This window comes from Piliocolobus tephrosceles, chromosome 13 (assembly GCF_002776525.5).
Source record: "Piliocolobus tephrosceles isolate RC106 chromosome 13, ASM277652v3, whole genome shotgun sequence".
Classification (NCBI taxonomy): domain Eukaryota; kingdom Metazoa; phylum Chordata; class Mammalia; order Primates; family Cercopithecidae; genus Piliocolobus; species Piliocolobus tephrosceles.
This window is the reverse complement of record NC_045446.1, coordinates 10761087-10779076: the sequence shown is the minus strand read 5'-3', so window position 1 is coordinate 10779076 and position 17990 is coordinate 10761087. Positions and strand designations below refer to the sequence as shown.

The 17990-nt window shown below is 37.1% G+C and overlaps 1 protein-coding gene across 1 annotated transcript in view; it reads left to right on the top strand.

Moving 5' to 3' along the window:
• Positions 1 to 364: 364 nt before the first annotated feature.
• Positions 365 to 17990, top strand: part of LOC111522424 (solute carrier family 22 member 9-like) — a 35823-nt gene continuing 18197 nt past the window's right edge. The window contains 7 exon segments of the mRNA XM_023186528.1: positions 365 to 429; positions 2802 to 2845; positions 2848 to 2955; positions 3051 to 3219; positions 3980 to 4014; positions 4017 to 4090; positions 7838 to 7964. Of these exon segments, the coding sequence (XP_023042296.1) occupies positions 380 to 429; positions 2802 to 2845; positions 2848 to 2955; positions 3051 to 3219; positions 3980 to 4014; positions 4017 to 4090; positions 7838 to 7964 (607 nt within the window). The 5' untranslated portion in view covers positions 365 to 379.

The following is a 17990-nucleotide window of genomic DNA, read 5'->3' as shown; positions in this document are numbered from 1 at the left end:
CTTCAAGGTTCTTACAGTGAGTAACGGATAGGTACTTAAATATTCACCCTCTGATATAAAATATTCACAGTCATGTATCACAAAACAACAGGAATATGCTCTGAGAAATGCATTGTTAGGTGATTTTGTTGTGTGAACACCATGGAGTGTACTTACACAAACCTATATGGTGTAGTCTAATGCACACCTAGGCTATGTGGAAAAGGAAGCTGGAGAGGAAGTTAGAGACTTAATATTAGGAAACTTGCAGATCATGCTAAGAAGTTTTGATCAAGTTACACTGAGGGGTAATAAGCATTGATGTGCTGGCTTCCTTCTCTTCCAGTGGGATCTGGTATGTGACTCTCAATCACTGACTTCAGTGGCTAAATTTGTATTCATGGCTAGAATGATGGTGGGAGGCATCCTAGGTGGTCATTTATCAGACAGGTGAGTGCGTATGGATTACAGCTCTCTTTAAGGACATTTTTATCAACTTATAAAACATTATTTCATCTAGAATTACTGACTACAAATTACACTCTCCTGAGGCTGCCTTGATCCCCAAACAGAAAAGGAAATTTTTAATCAGTATTTTGAGTGCTATTTTTAAAATCTGAGCTTTGTATGCAGGACACAGAAATGATATCTCCATGTGAACTGGGGGTGTTTCAAGACAGGGTTTAGAGAGAAGGTTCCACAACATGTGATTTAGAAATATGAGAAAGAGTTAACTAAGGGAATAGAAAAGAAGATGTTTCATCACATAGGATTCAGCCTTGGCGAGGAGTACCAGGTCCAGTCCCACCTGGACACTGTGAGCTGATGGCTTGTGCCCAGAGAATGGTCATTACATCATAGTTCCAAGTGTGATGAGCATGCATTCCTCTAAAACCTGTAGGGTATATTTGAAGGTATCATTGGTGGTGTGTTGAAAAATTATGTGTAGAAACTTGATTATTGTCTTTGCAAAAACAGCTTTTTAGAACCATGTGAGGCAAGTAATCCAAGGATAATACTATGGCAGTCTGTGGTGTGAGAAGTTTGGGATATTCACCTTGCTGTCCGTCTCCTGCCATGGCAGGGAACAATTCTGATCACCCAACCATGTCTCCTCTGATGGTGAGGAGGGACTTGAAGTGCCCCTTGCCATCCACCAACATCATGTCTTCTGGTGTCTCACCTGAAAATGTGAACCTTGAGTGTATGACGGGAAATGGAATGTAGAACGAGCTAAGAGTCTGAGAGTTAGTCACCCAGTCCTCTGTGATACTGTCCTGGGAAAATGCAGATGGACCAATTTTAATAGATCACAGGGTGGTAAAAGAAGGGGTAGGAGATGCCAGGCAGGAGATGACAGTGGAGAATCAGCTGAAGATGACAGGACAAGATAACCTAAGGATGTTGATATTTCTCACAAACTTAAGAGGAAATATTATGTGATTATATGCAGAGTAGGCTATGATCAAACTGATTGTTTTGAAATAACTCACTCAACTGTTTATGATATCTTAAAATCAGAAAGAATCTATAACCTCATTAATAATAGGCTAATAAATAAGCAGATATTCACATAAAGAATTTTTACAGCAAAGGGAATGAATAAAGTACTATCTGCAATAAGATGAATTAACAGCAAAACCATTTGGTTAGGTACCACAGGAACAACAAAAAGATTACATACTATAGTGTTCCACCAACGTAAAAGTCAAAAACAAGGAACTACATTATGATGTGAGAAAAGGGAGAAATCTTATTTTCTTTAGATTTCTATTGGAATTGCATTAAATCTAAACAGCAGTTTGGGTAAGACTGACATTTTTTAAATATTGAATTTTCTGATCTATAAATATAATATTGCTGTTCATTAAGGTAGATTTTTGTTTAATTCCCCTTTGCAATATTTTGTAGTTTATGTTAAAAGTCATGCATTTTTTATTAAATTTATTTCTAATTCATACATAAAGATAATTTACATGTAAATTATGTACATATATGTAAAGATAATTACCTTTTTCATAGTAAACTTACATCCTGCCAACTGGATAAATTTATTAGTTCTAGTGGCAATTTATGGATTCCTTAAGATTTCCCAACTTGATCATATCATCTGCAAGGTGGAATAGTTCAGATCATTAATTTTCTGTTTTTTCCTTTTAATCTCTTTCCGGCAGTAGCTAAAACCTTTGATACAATGCCAGTGACATTGGTGAGAGCTGAAATCCTGCCTCACCACAGGCTATATTGTTGCAGTTGCCTACAGAGACAACTATTTTCCCAGAAAACAGTAAAACACTTAATTCCCTTTTTCTTTTCTTTCTTTCTTTTTTTTCTCTCCCCTGCAACACTTTAGCAACTTTGATGTATTGTTCTATGGATGTTCCTTTCACATCAGTATACCCATAGCCTGCACTGTCTTCGACTTCTACATCTAGATTTAGATGCCTTGTAGGCTATGCACTGCTCAGACTCTCTACTATGCTAAAGTACATAGGAGACACATTGTTATTAGTACACTGTGTGTGAGTACAAGGGACTTTTGATATGTTAAAATGTCCAATATTCCACCCTGTCTTATGTGGTTTCAACTGGTGTCGAAAATATACTGCTAAGAGATTGGAAAACAAGCTTTGATCTACTCAGTATCTATTTAGAAACGGAACATTTTGTCTGAGGTCTGCCTTGATTATTGATTCTTTAAGCTTCAAATGCAAAGTTTCACTTGTTAAACATCTTTTAAGTTTCGAAGTGTGCCTTCTCTTTGCTAAGTTTTTCCACTTGTTGTTATTGTTCCCGTTATCTAACCTGTTTGTGTTTCTCAGGTTTGGGAGAAGGTTCATGCTCAGATGGTGTTACCTCCAGGTCGCCTTGTTGGCACCTGTGCAGCCTTGGCTCCCACCTTCCTCATTTACTGCTCACTACGCTTCTTGTCTGGGATTGCTGCAATGAACCTCATAACAAATACTATTATGTTAAGTAAGTCAACACTTTAGATCCACATTTCCCAAACTGTGACTTTGAAATTGAAACTCCACCTTTGAAGTCAAAGCCTTATCTGTTTTTTCTTCCAGTAGCTGAGTGGGCAACACACAGATTCCAGGCCATGGGAATTACATTGGGAATGTGTACTTCTGGTATTGCATTTATGACCCTGGCAGGCCTGGCTTTTGCGATTCGAGACTGGCATATCCTCCAGCTGGTGGTGTCTGTACCACACTTTGTGGTCTTTCTGACCTCAAGGTATGGGTTTGTTTCTTCTTTTGTCTTCATGAGATACTGGAATGAGAACATACGTGGAACTAGGACACTTGAATTTTTTTGTTGTTGTTGTTCTTTGTGTAAACCTGAGAGCACATCCTCTCATAATCTGTGCTTGATGTGCAATACAAGCAGAACACACAGAGTTTCCTGATAAAACTGAGGACAATCAATGAAATTTCAGTATAAGGTAACCAACAAATATTTCTCTAAAATTATATCTCAAATATTGTAAGAGACATAATTTACTCAAAATTATTTATTGTTTATTTGAAATTTCATTCACCTGAAATTTCATATCACCTGATGATATGACCAGGAGTGATTCTAGTTGTATGAGGCCTTAAGCATGCATAAATTATTTGAGGGAATTTATTTTAGGAAAAAGAACACATTAAGAACAGACATAAGTTATGACCTCACTAGGACCTTGGCAGGCATCTATCTGTACAAGTGATGGTCCTTCATGCTGCAGTGTCAGGAGGTCCAAGGTAAACTTGCCGAGTAGGAAGGGAGCCAGTATGACTCCAAGTCTGCCTTCCCAACAGTGAACGTGTACTGGATGGAGGAGTCATCTCATATTTTTCTAGTTATGGTCCAAGAGAATGTGAGTTTACATTTCCTGGTAAAACCAAACAAGTGGTGGATATTAGCTTGGAGGGAGAAGACATCTTCAGAAAAAACTAATGTAAGAAATGAGCAAGTGAAAGTCGACTGCCCCTCTGTTCTCTTCCTTGGTCAGTTGGCTGCTGGAGTCTGCTCGGTGGCTCATTATCAACAAGGCTTAAAGGAACTTAGAAAAGCTGCACACAGGAGTGGAATGAAAAATGCCAGAGACACCCTAACCCTGGAGGTGAGCTGGATGGGAGCTAGATATGGGATGTAGGGAAGACATAACTTGTCATCAATACTTAGCAGTGTCCATAAGGGAAAAAAAAAAAGGAGAGAAACACAGGTATGGTTATGGGCTGTATCATCTCACTATCATTTTTAATGGGTTTCAGTATTGTTTGGGTTAACATTGAAGGGGAATATGCTGTTGCTGAAAGGAAGAGACACAGATATTTTACTCAATGGAGGCAGAGTCACAAAGTATTAACTATTGTAAAGATTTTGCACTGAACTCATTCTAAGGTGTAATAGGAAGTAAACAAAACTAGTTCATTCCTTCCCATTTATTATTCTGTGGGTCTCTTTCAGGGTAGTAGAGCCAGAGGAAGGGTTAGTGAGCAAACAGAACAGAACATAAAGAGGTTCACTTATTTGTTCTTTCAATCATACATTCTTCCATTCATGATACATTTAGTGAAGCACTACCTATGCCAGATTCCATTCTTCCTTGGAAATATTGCAGTGCTCCTATCAATCCAAATCCCTGTTTGTCTGGAGTTTCATTATACTCACTTACTTACTATAAGTTCCTAAAGCATGACTAAGTGGAAATGCCTGTGAGAAGTCTTTCTCATTTTAATCCACCCCAGATCTTAAAGATAAATATTGTCATGGATCTTGAAGTTAAATATTATCCATGTTATACACATATATAAAGTATTAATCTTAAAATGTGGTATGCACAAATGATACTAGATCATGAATAACAGAATAAGTCAAGGTAACAGCCTGAATGAAGCTTTGCTATGACAGAGAATATCAATGGACAGATTTAAATCCAAATATTGAAAATGATAACAGAAAACAATGCTACTGGGGATAATAAAAACACATTTTCTCTCATTTTATTGAAAAAGGAGAGGATTAAGAGCGGTGGCTCAAGCCTGTAATCCCAACACTTTGGGAGGCCGAGGCAGGTGGATCACGAGGTCAAGAGATCGAGATCATTCTGGCCAACATAATGAAACCCTGTCTCTACGAAAAATACAAAAATTAGCTGGGCGTGGTGGCGTGCACCTATAGTCCCAGCTACTTGGGAGGCTGAGGTAGGAGAATCACTGCAACCCGGGAGGCAGAGGTTGCAGTGAACCGAGATCGTGTCACTGCACTCCAGCCTGGCGACAGAACGAGACTCCATCTGAAAAAAAAAAAAAAAAAAAAAAGGGAACAAAGTGAGAAATTCAACAAAGAAATATTGTAAATATTTCAAATGACCAAAAGAAGTCAGGGAGTAGATGAAGACAATGACTGTGCTGGGGTAGATGTACAGGATGTGCAGGTTTGTTACATAGGTAAACATGTGCCATGGTGATTTGCTGCACCTGTCAACTCATCACCTAGGTATTAAGCCCAGTATGCATTAGCTATTTTTCTTAATGTTCTCCCTTCCTGCGCCCAACCCCCAACAGGTCCCAGTGTGTGTTGTTTCTCTCCCTGTGTCTATGTGTTCTCATTGTTCAGCTCCCACTTATAAGTGAGAACATGCAGGAGTTCATTTCTTGAACTCCTGACCTCAAGTGATCCACCTGCCTTGGCCTCCCAAAGTGCTGGGATTACAAGCGTAAGTCTTCGTGACCAGCCGAACAAACGCTTTTCAAAAAAAGACATACACACAACCAACAAGCATATGAAAAAAATGCTCAACCTCACTAATCATTAGATAAATCAAATCAAAACCACAATAAGATACCATCTCACACCTGTCAGAATAGCTATTATTTAAAAGTCAAAAAATAACAGATGCTGGTGAAACTGCAGAAAAAAAGGGAACACTTAAAAACTTCTGATGGAAATGTAAATTAGTTCAGGCACTGTGGAAAGCAGTGTGGAGATTTAATTGAGAAATGAAATTCCCATTTGACCCAGCAATCTATTACTGGGTGTATTCCCCCCAAAATACAAACCTTTCTATCATAAAGGCATATGCATACATAGGTTCATCACAACACTTTTCACAATAACAAAGACATGGAATCAACCTAAATGCCCATCAACAGTGGACTGGACAAAGGAAATGTAATGCATATACACCATGGAGTACTAAGCAGCCAAAAAAGAGGTCATGTCCTTTACAGTAACATGGATAAAGATGGAGTTCATTATCCTAAGCCAATTAATGCAGGAAAAGAAAATCAAATACCACATGTTCTCACTTATATGTAGGAGCTAAACATTGGTCCAAATGGAGCTTTGTATATATACACACAAAGAAGAGAACAATAGACACCAGAGCCTACTTGGGGGTGGAAGATGGAAGGAGGTAAGTAAGGAGGTGAAGATAAAAAAAGTACCTATTGGGTACTCTGCTTATTAACTTGCTGATGAAATAATCTATACACCAAACCCCCATGAAACGCAATTTATCCACGTAACAAACCTGCACATGTGCCCCCGAGCCTAAAATAAAAGTTGGAAAGTTAAAAACAAAAAACAAATACAAGAGCATTGGAGTCAAAAAGGAACGATGCATTGTTAAACTAAATGGCAACTGATGGTCCCATCAGTTCCCCAGGGAAAAAAGAGAGCATTGCTTATGAGATGCAACTGAAGCTTGGTAATGGAAAATGGATTTTATACATGGCTGAATACCTAATGTTGCCTAAATTTGAATTTATTATTTTGCAATGATTATTCATAAATGTCTGGTCTTAGTCCTGTTTTAACCTCCATCTCACAGGTTTCCTAATGCATCTGTTCTAGACAACCCTCTAACCTAAAGCTGCTCGACATTATATCAATATCAATCCATTAATTACTCTGGTCTTATGGGTCTGGGAGCCCAGTAAATAACATACATCTCCTCTGCCCAGATCACATATAACCCAGAGATATTTAAAGTGGTTAGAAACATGAAGATAAAAAATTTAGGTTTTTTACTACTGTGAGAACTGGAATAGAGAATGTGACTTTCAATACCTACCATCAACAGGATTTCTAACACTTTATTTCATAATTGAACTTACCTGTCCCAGTGTTTTGAACAGGTACAAAACCTGACCTGATAAATATAGGGTGTAGCCCAGAAAGCAGACTTGAATCTGATCTCTTTCTAAAAGTGTTCTGGGCACTGGAGAATGCCTATGGCATTCTCCCACACTCACCAACCAAATAACTCAGTTCTTTTATGGGTAGCTGAGGGTATGTACAGAAGGGCCAGGATAGTCTCTTTCTTTTGAGACTTATTCCTCATGGAAGCACGAGATGAGGGAGAAAGCAGCCCCTCCTTCCCCAACCTTCAGTATTTCTGAGCCAAGAACCAAAATGAGTTCTCTCAGGAAATTTTTCTCCTTTCTGAGGCAAACTGTTTTTCACCAAGGGCAGTGAGCTGAGAACCAATGTCCATGTCTTTGAGGCCCATGTGGTCCAAATGGAGCTTTGGACTATAATCCAATTTGGCCTTCATTTGGACTGTAATCTTTATTCAGTCCCCATCACGGTCTGGTTCTCTAACATATATACCCTTTTCAATGCTCTGCAGCCACTTGGATCTCTTGTCTAAAATATCCTTGATACATAATTTCCTGGAGACTGCTTTAATGTCCTGATTCACTTTTCACATCATTTTCACACATATCATTGCATTTTAAGGCTTTTATTTTCCACCAGACAGAATGAGCGGTCATCACACTTCTCATCTGTGGGTTGACCAGTGCTCCTACAGTGCCTACTCTTTTCTAATAACTGTTTATTGTTTCTTCTTTTGTTGAAGATTTTGAAATCCACCATGAAAAAAGAACTGGAGGCAGCATAAAAAAAAAAAAAAAAAAAAAAACCTCTGTGTGAATTGCTCCACATGCCCAACATATGTAAAAGGATCTCCCTCCTGTCCTTTACGAGGTAAGCTTCATGCAGTGTTTGAGGGTAAGTTACAGTACTGGAGACAGGAATCTTGTTCTCATTTCAAGTAGTACAGCATGTTGAGGAAACAGATTTGCACATAAAAGATGAGAAAGCCGTAAAGAGAATTGCTATGTTTGAATGTAGTAAAAGAGTTGTGAAAAGACTGACACAGAATTGATTTATGCAATAGCTTTTGTTTATCACAACACCCTATCAGGCTCATCACTGGACACCGATGCTGAGAACTTCAATTACAGTATACACTTTGGCTTGAAGTTTCTTAATGTGTTCGTTCCAGTTTAATGAGGTAAATTACAAAGAGAATTTTGTACACAAATATATACAGCTCAATGAATATTTCCATATTTCGATATGTAATTCAGATCAAGGTACATAAAAACTTCTAAAACATTAGGACATGATCACAAGCACAGAAAAATCATAAATAGGAAGTCCTACCTGTGAATCCCCCACAGAAACACTGATTTAACAATGATTGGATCCAAACGCCCCTATGAGATTTCCAAAACAGAGGTAAGATGTTGTAAATGATGTTGTAGATGAGCACAAACCCAAGAACACTTGCCCTGAAATGGGTAAGAAGAGTAATTTCACCTGACCCAGGACAACCCCTTCCCAAAGCTGTTTCAGCTCAGTGCCAAGGGAGAACACCCTGGCCTATGACCGCTCCCTCATAGAAAAGGAAGGAGCGGAGCATTCATGCACATCTGGGCCTTTTGACACACTGTGTGAGGAACTGGTGTTTGTCTCACCTCACTCGGAGCACTTAGGGAACTTGCATATTTGGATGTTTGGGTCACTGAACAGAAGGTGAGTACAAAGAAAATCTGTGACTGGCACAGCTCAGTGCAATAAAAATAAGATGGGCAATTTTAGATTTCTCCCTCAGGAGGGAGGGAGGGGAGTGCAGTATGTGTCCAACATTCCACATTTTCAGGGAGATGCCCAAGAAATGTGTTTTTGTCTTTCCCACCCAGGATGCCAGTGGGACTCCAGATACTCTAGATATCTTAGGAACAAAACAAGATAAAAATCATCTGACTGTCATCCTGTTGCATCAAAGAACTCGTAGTACAGCAGACAGACACCACGGGGAGCCAGAGATTACAAGATATTTTAAAACAGAAACCAGTAGATCTCTCTGATCAGAAATATACACACACAAATACAGATAAGACACTTTACAGAGAAGGTTTGACAGGCCCCCAGAATCTCTGTTTGGGTTGATTGGTGAAGGTCTTTCCCTATAAAAGCCAGTCTGGGAAGACAGGGAGAGGGAGCTGTTTCTTCAAATGTGCACACACCAATGCAAAGCTTTAAAGAACATGAAGAAACAGAGAAACGTTCACATGACTCAAAAGGGAACAACAATAAAAAATCCCCAGAAACTGACCATAAAGAGAGGTATATGAATAACATGATAACAAATTAGAAATAGCTACCATAACAATGCACACATAAGTCAAGATAAAAAATGCATGAAAAGGCCGGGCGTGGTGGCTCATCCCTGTAATCCCAGCACTTTGGGAGGCCTAGGCAGGTGGATCACGAGGTCAAGAGATCGAGATCATTCTGGCCAACATAATGAAACCCTGTCTCTACGAAAAATACAAAAATTAGCTGGGCGTGGTGGCACGTGCCTGTAGTCCCAGCTACTTGGGAGGCTGAGGTAGGAGAATCACTGCAACCCAGGAGGCAGAGGTTGCAGTGAACCGAGATCGTGTCACTGCACTTCAGCCTGGTGACAGAACGAGACTCCATCTAAAAAAAAAAAAAAGGAACAAAGTGAGAAATTCAACAAAGAAATACTGTAAATATTTCAAATGACCAAAATAAGTCAGGGAGTAGATGAAGGCAATGACTGTGCTGGGGTAGATGTACAGGATGTGCAGGTTTGTTACACAGGTAAACGTGTGCCATGGTGATTTGCTGTACCTATCAACTCATCACCTAGGTATTAAGCCCAGTATGCATTAGCTATTTTTCTTAATGTTCTCCCTTCCTGCGCCCAACTCCCAACAGGTCCCAGTGTGTGTTGTTTCTCTCCCTGTGTCTATGTGTTCTCATTGTTCAGCTCCCACTTATAAGTGAGAACATGCAGTGTTTGGTTTTCTGTTCCTGCATTAATTTGCTGAGGATAATGGCTTCCAGTTTCATCCATGTCCCTGCAAAGGACATGATCTCATTTTTTATGGCTGCATAGTATTCCATGGTGTATATGTACCACATTTTCTTTATCCAGTCTGTCATTGATGGGCATTTGGGTTGATTCCATGTCTTTGCTCTTATGAATAGTGCTGCAATGAACATACTTGGGCAAGTATCTTTGTAATAGAATGATTTATATTCCTTTGCATATATACCCAGTAATGGAATTGCTGGGTCAAACGGTATTTTCGGTTCTAGATCTTTGAGAAATCACCACACCATCTTCCACAGTAGTCAGACTGATTTACCTTCCCATCAACAATGTAAAAGCATTCCTATTTCTCCTCAACCTTGCCAGCATGTTATTTCTTGACTTTTAATATTTGCCATTTGGATTGGTGTGAGATGGTATGTTATTGTGGTTTGGATATGCATTTCTCTAATGATCAGTGATGCTGAGCTTTTTTTCATGTGTTTGTTAGCCACATGAATGTATTCTTTTGAGAAGTGTCTGTTCATGTCCTTTGCCCACTTTTTAATGTTTTTTTTTTTTGTTTGTTTGTTTCCTTGTAAATTTTAGTTACTTGTAGACTGGAAATTACATCTTTGTCAGATGGATAGGTTGCAAAAATTTTTTTCCCACTCAGTAGCTTGCCTGTTCACTCTGATGATAGTTTCTTTTGCTGTGCAGAAGCTCTTTAGCTTAATTAGATCCCATTACCAATTTTTGCTTTTGTTGCAATTGCTTTTGGTGATTTCATCATGAAATCTTTGCCCATCCCTATGTCCTGAATAGTGTTGCCTAGATTTAGTATTGTCCCAGCTATATGAGCTCTTTTGTCATTCTATATAAATTTTAAAATAGAATTTTCTAATTCTTTGAAGAATGTCAATGGTAGTTTAATGGGAATAGTATTGAATCTATAAATTGCTTTGGGCAGTATGGCCATTTTCACGATACTGATTCTTCCTATCCATGAGCATGACGTGTTTTTCCATCTGCTTGTGTCCTTTCTGATTTCCTTGAGTAGTGGTTTGTAGTTAGCCTTGAAGAGGTCCTTATTTTCCTTGTTAGTTGTGTTCCTAGGTATTTTGTTCTCTTTGTAGCAATTGTGAATGGGAGTTTATTCATGATTTGGCTATCTGCTTGTCTGTTATTTGTATACAGAAATGCTTGTGATTTCTACATATTGATTTTGTATCCTGAGACTTTGCTGTAGTTGCTTAAGAAGCTTCTGGGATGAGTCAGTGGAGTTTTCTAGATATAGGATCATGTCATCTGCAAATGAAGACAATTTGACTTCCTCTCTTCCAATTCGAATATGCTTTATTTCATTCTCTTGCCTGATTGCTCTGGCCAGAACTTCCAATGCTATGTTGACTAGGAACAGTCAGAGAGGGCATCTTTGTCTTGTGCCAGTTTTCAAGGGGAATGCTTCCAGCTTTTGACCATTCAGAATGATACTGTGAGTCTGTCATAAATGGCTCTTATTATTTTAAGGTATTTCCTTCAATACCTAGTTTATTGAGAGTTTTTAACATGAAGGGATGTTGAATTTTATTGAAGGCCTTTTCTGTGTCTGTTGAGATAATCATGTGGTTTTTGTCTTTAGTTCTGTTTATGTGATAAATTACATTTACTGATTTGCTTATGTTGAACCAGCTTTGCATCTGGGGATGAAGCGGACTTCATTGTAGTTGATAAGCTTTTTTGTGTGCTGCTGGATTCAGTTTGCCAGTATTTTATTGAGTATTTTTGCACCGATGTTCATCAGGGATATTGGCCTGAAGTTTTCTTTTATTGTTTTATTCCTGCCAGATTTTTATCCCTACCAGTTTAGGATGATGCTGGCCTCATACAACAAATTATACAATAAATTAGGGAGGAGTCTTTCCTTTTCAATTGTTTAGGATAGTTTCAGAAGAAATGGTACCAGCTCCCCTTTGTACCTCTGGTAGAATTCAGCTATAAATCCACCTGGACCTGGGCTTTTTTATTTTTTATTTTTTTAGTAGGCTATTAATTACTGCCTCAATTTAGAACTTGTTATTGGTCTATTCAGGGATTCGACTTCTTCCTGGTTCAGTCTTGGGAGGGTGTATATGTCCAGGAGTTTATCTATTTCTTCTAGATTTTCTAGTTTGTTTGCACAGAGGTGTTTATAGTATCCTCTGATGGTAGTTTGTATTCCTGTGGGGCCAGTGGTGATATCCCCTTTATCATTTTTTATTCTGTCTATTTGAGTCTTCTCTCTTTTCTTCTTTATTAGTCTAGCTAGCAGTCTGTATATTTTATTAATTTTTAAAAAAATCTAGCCCCTAGATTCATCAATTTTTTGAAGGGTTTTTTGTTGTTGTTGTTTTTGTTGTGTGTTTTTTTGTTTTGTTTTGTTTTTTGTTTTTTGTATCTCTATCTCCTTCAGTTGCACTCTGACCTTGGCTATTTCTTGTCTTCTGCTAGCTTTGGGGTTTCTTTGCTCTTGGTTCTCCAGTTCTTTTAGTTGTGATGTTAGGGTGTTGATTTGAGATCTTTCTAGCTTTTTGATGTGGGCACTTAGTGCTATAAATTTCCCTCTTAACACTGCTTTAGCTGCAACCCAGATATTCTGGTATGTTGTCTCTTTGTTCTCCTTGGTTTCAAAGAATTTGCAGAAGGATTTTTTTTTAACTTAAAGTAATTCCATTTGTTCACTTTTGCTTTGGTTGTCTGTGCTTCTGGTGTATTATTAAAGAAATCCTTGCCCAGTCCAACATCCTGGAGAATGTTCCCAATTTTTTCTTGTAGCAATTTCATAGTTTGAGGTCTTTAAGTATTTAATCCATTTTGATTTTATTTTTGTATATGGTAAGAGATAAGGATCTAGTTTCATTTTTCTGCATATGGATATTCCATTTCCCCAGCACCATATATTGAAGAGACTGTCCTTTCCCCAGTGTACATTCTTGACACCTTTCTAAAAGAGAAGTAGACTATAAATGTTTGGATTTACCTCTGGGTTCTCTATTCTGTGACACTGACCTATGCATATACTGATCTATGTTTTTATGTCTGTCCCATGCTGTTTTGGCTACTATAGCTCTGTAGTATAATTTGAAGTCATGTAATGTGATTCCTCCAGTTTTGCTCTTTTTATTCCAGATAGTTTTGGGTATTCTTGGTCTTTGTTGGTTCCACTTAAATGTTAGGATTGTTTTTTCTATTTCTGTGGAAAATGTCATTGGTATTTTAATAGGGATTGTATTGAATCTGTAGATTGCTTTGGGTAGTATGGACATTTCAACAATATTGATTTGTCCACTCCATGAACATGGAATATCTTTCCTTTTTTTAAACATCTTCAATTTCTTACATTAATGTTTTATAGTTTTCATCAGAGGGTGTTTTCACTTTTTTATTAACTTAATTTCTAGGTATTTTATTTTATTTGTAACTATTGTAAGCATATTTACTTTCTTGATCTTTTTTAGATGGTTCCTTATTGGCATATAGAAATGTTATTGATTTTATTTGTTGATTTTGTATCCTGCAGCTTCACTGAATTTGTATCCTGCAGCTTTACTGAATTTATTTCTCGTTTCTAATAGCTTTGTGGTGGAGGATTTTAGATTTTTCCAAGTATAAGATTATATCATCTGCAAACAAGAATAATTTGACTTCATCTTTTCCAATTTGAATGTCCTTGATTTCTTTCTCTTCTCTGATTACTCCAGCTAGGACTTCAAGGGCTATGTTGAGTAACAGTGATGACAGTGGGCATCTTGTTGTGTTCCAGATCTTAGATGAAAGCTTTCAATTTTTTCTCCATTCTGTATGATACCAGCTATGGGTCTGTTGTTTATGGCTTTTATCATGTTGAGGTATATTTCTTCTATGCCCAGTTTTTTGAGAGTTTTTTTTTTTTTTATCGGAAATGGATGTTGAATTTTATCAAATGCTTTTTCAGCATCAATGGAAATGATCACGTGGTTTTGGCCTTTATTTGATCAACATGATATATCATGGTAATCAATATGCATATGTTGAACTATCCTTGCATCATGGGATAAATTCCCTTTAGTAATAATGAATCATTGTTTTAATGCGTAGTTGAATGCAGTTTTCCAGTATTTTGTTGAAGATTTTTGCATCAATGTTCAACAGGGATATTAGCCTGTAGGTTTCTTTTTTTAATGTGTCTTTGTCTGATTTGGGCATCAGGGCAATTTTAGTCTCATAGAATGAGTTTGGAAGTATTCCCTCCTCCTGTATTTTTTTTTTTTTTTTGAATAATATGATAAAAATGGCATTAGTTCTTCCTTAAATGTTTGATAAAATTCAGCAGTGAAGCCATCAGGTCCAGAGTTTTCTTTGCTGAAAGACCTTTTATTAAAGCTTTGATCCCGTTATTTTTTATTACTCTGTTCAGGTTTTAAATTTCTTCATGGTTCAACCTTGGAAGGCTATTTGTGTCTAGTAATTAATCTATTTCTTCTAAGTTTTCAAACTTATTGGCATATAGTTGTTAATGATAGCCTCTTCTGACATTTTGAATTTCTGTGGTATCAGTTACAATGTCTCCTTTTTAATCTCTGACTTATTTGGATCTTCTCTGTTTGTTTAGTTAGGCTAAATATTTGTCAATTTTGTTTATCTTTTCAAAAACTAACGTTTAATTTTATTGATCATTTGTATTGTTATTTATTTTAATTTATTTGTGCTCTAATTTTTGTTTGTTTGTTTGTTTTACTTTAAGTTCTGGGATACATGTGCAGAACATGTAAGTTTGTTTCATAGGTATACATGTGCCACAGTGGTTTACTGCACCTATCAACCCATCATCTAGGTTTTAAGCCCCACATGCATTAGGTATTTGTCCTAATGCTATCCCTCCCCTTTCCCCCAACCCCCGACAGGCCCCAATGTGTGATGTTCCCCTCCCTGTGTCCATGTGTTCTCATTGTTCAACTCCCCCTTATGAGTGAGAACATGCGGTGTTTGGTTTTCTGTTCCTGTGTTAGTTTGCTAAGAATGATGGCTTCCAGCTTCAGCCATGTCCCTGCAAAGTACATGAACTCATCCTTTTTTATGGTTGCATGGTATTCCATGGTGTATATGTGCCACATTTTCTTTATCCAGTCTATCACTGATGGGCATTTGGGTTGGTTCAAAGTCTCTACTATTGTAAATAGTGCTGCAATAAACATACATGTTCATGTGTCTTTATAGGAGAATGATTTATAATCCTTTGGGTACATACCCAGTAATGGGATTGCTGAGTCAAATGGTATTTCTGGTTCTAGATTCTTGAGGAATCGCCACACTGTCTTCCACAATGGTTGAACTAATTTACACTCCCACTAACAGCATAAAAGTTTTCCTATTTCTCCCCATCCTCATCAGTATCTGCTGTTTCCAGACATTTTAATGATCACCATTCTAACTGGCATGAAATGGTATCTCATTGTGGTTTTGATTTACATTTGTCTAATGACCAGTGATGATGAGCTTTTATTCATGTTTGCTGGCCACATAAATGTTGCCTTTTGAGAAGTGGCTGTTCATATCCTTTGCCCACGTTTTGATGGGGTTGTTTGTTTTTTTCTGGTAAATTTGTTTAAGTTCCTTGTACATTCTGGATATTAGGCCTTTGTCAGATGGGTAGCTTGCAAAAATTTTCTCCCATTCTCTAGATTGCCTGTTCACTCTGATGACAGTTTCTTTTGATGTGCAGAAGCTCTTGAGTTTGATTAGATCCCATTTGTCAATTTTGGCTTTTGTTGCAATTGCTTTTGGTGTTTTAGTCATGAAGTCTTTGCCCATGCCTATGTCCTGAATGGTATTGCCTAGGTTTTCTTCTAGGGTTTTTATGGTTTTAGACTTACATTTAAGTATCTAATCCATCTTGAGTTAATTTTTGTATTAGGTGTAAAGAAGGGGTTCAGTTTCTGTTTTCTGCATGTGGCTAGCCAGTTTTTCCAGCACCATTTATTAAATTGGGAATCCTTTCCCCATTGCTTGTTTTTGTCAGGCTTGTCAAAGATCAGATGGTTGTAGATGTGTGGTGTTATTTCTGAGGTCTCTGTTCTTTTCCATTGGTCTATATATCTGCTTTGGTTCCAATGCCATGCTGTTTTGGTTATTGTAACCTTGTAGTATAGTTTGAAGCTAGGTAGCGTGATGCCTCCAGCTTTGTTCTTTTTGCTTAAGATTGTCTTGGCTATATGGGCTCTTTTTTGGTTCCATATGAAATTTAAAGTAGTTTTGTCTAATTCCGTGAAAAGAGTCACTGGTAGCTTGATGGGAATAGCATTGGATCTATGAATTACTTTGGGCAGTATGGCTATTTTCACAATACTGATTCTTCCTATCCATGTGTGCTCTAATCTTTATTATTTATTTTCTTCTATTGATTTGGGGTTTGGTTTGCTCTTGCTTTTCCAGTTCTTTAAGATGCATCATGAGGTTGTTTCTTTCAACTTATTCTACTTTTTTGATGTAGACACTTATAGCTATAAATATAACCGCTTAGTACTTCTTTTGCTATATCCCGTAGGTTTTGATATGTTGTGTTTCCATTATCATTTCTTTCAAGAAACTTTTAAATTTCCTTCTTAATTTATTTATTGACCCACTTGCACTCAGGAGCATATTGTTTAATTTCCACATGTTGATATGATTTTCAAAATTCCTCTTGTTATTGATTTCTAGTTGTATTCCATGTGGCCAGATAAGACCCTTGATATAATTTCAATTTTTATGACTTTTTTCAGACTTGTTTTGTGGCTTAAGATATGGTCTATCCTTAAGAAGTACCCATGTGTATTCTTCAGCCATTGGATGAAATGTTTCATAAGTCTCTATTAGGTCCATTTGTTCTACAATGCAGATTAAGTCCAATGTCTTATTGTTTATTTTCTGTCAGGATGATCTGTCCATTGCAGAAAGTGGGAAGTTGAAGTCTCCAGTTATTAATATAATTGTATTGGGGTCTATCTCTCTAACTCTATTAATATTTGCTTTATATACCTGGGTTTGTATATATTTACAATTGTTATGTTCTCTTGCTGAATGAGCCCTTAATCATTATATAATTACCTTCTTTGTCTCTTTTTAGGCTTTTGCCTTAAAATCTGTTTTCTCTGATAAGTGTATCTATTCCTGCTCTTTCTTGCTTTCCATTGGCATAGAATATTGTTTCCATCCCTTTATTTTCAGTCTGTGTATCTTTATAAATACAGTGGTTTTCTTGTAAGCAACAGATCATTGAGTCCTGTTTTTAATCCATTCAGGAACTCTCTGTCTTTTGATTGGGCAGTTTAGTTCATTTACCTTAAATGTTATTATTGATTTTTAAAAAAGACTTACTTTTATCATTTTGTTATTTGTTTTTTGGTTGTTTTGTGGTATTATCTTCCTTCTCTCCTTCCTTCCTGTATTCCTTTTGGTGAAGATGACTTTCTCTGGTGATATGTTATAATCTCTTACTTTTCATTCTTTGTGTACTTGTTGTATGTTTTTCAATTTGAGGTTACCATGAGATTGCAAATAATATCTTTAACCCATAATTTTAAACCAATGACATTGTAACAGTAATTGCATAAACAAATAAGCAAAGAGAAAACTAATAAGACGTCTACGCTGTAACTTTGTCCCCTGGCTTTTTAACCTTTTCTTGTTTTTATTTATATCTTACTGTATTTTCTATGTCTAAAATTTATTCATTATTTTTTATTGTTTCATCTTTTAATCTTCCTACTCAAAATACAAGTAGTTTAGGCACCACAATTACAGTGTTATACTATTCTGTGTTTTTCTGTGTACTTACTTTTGCCATTGAATTTTGTACATTCAGAAAATGTATTCCTGCTCATCA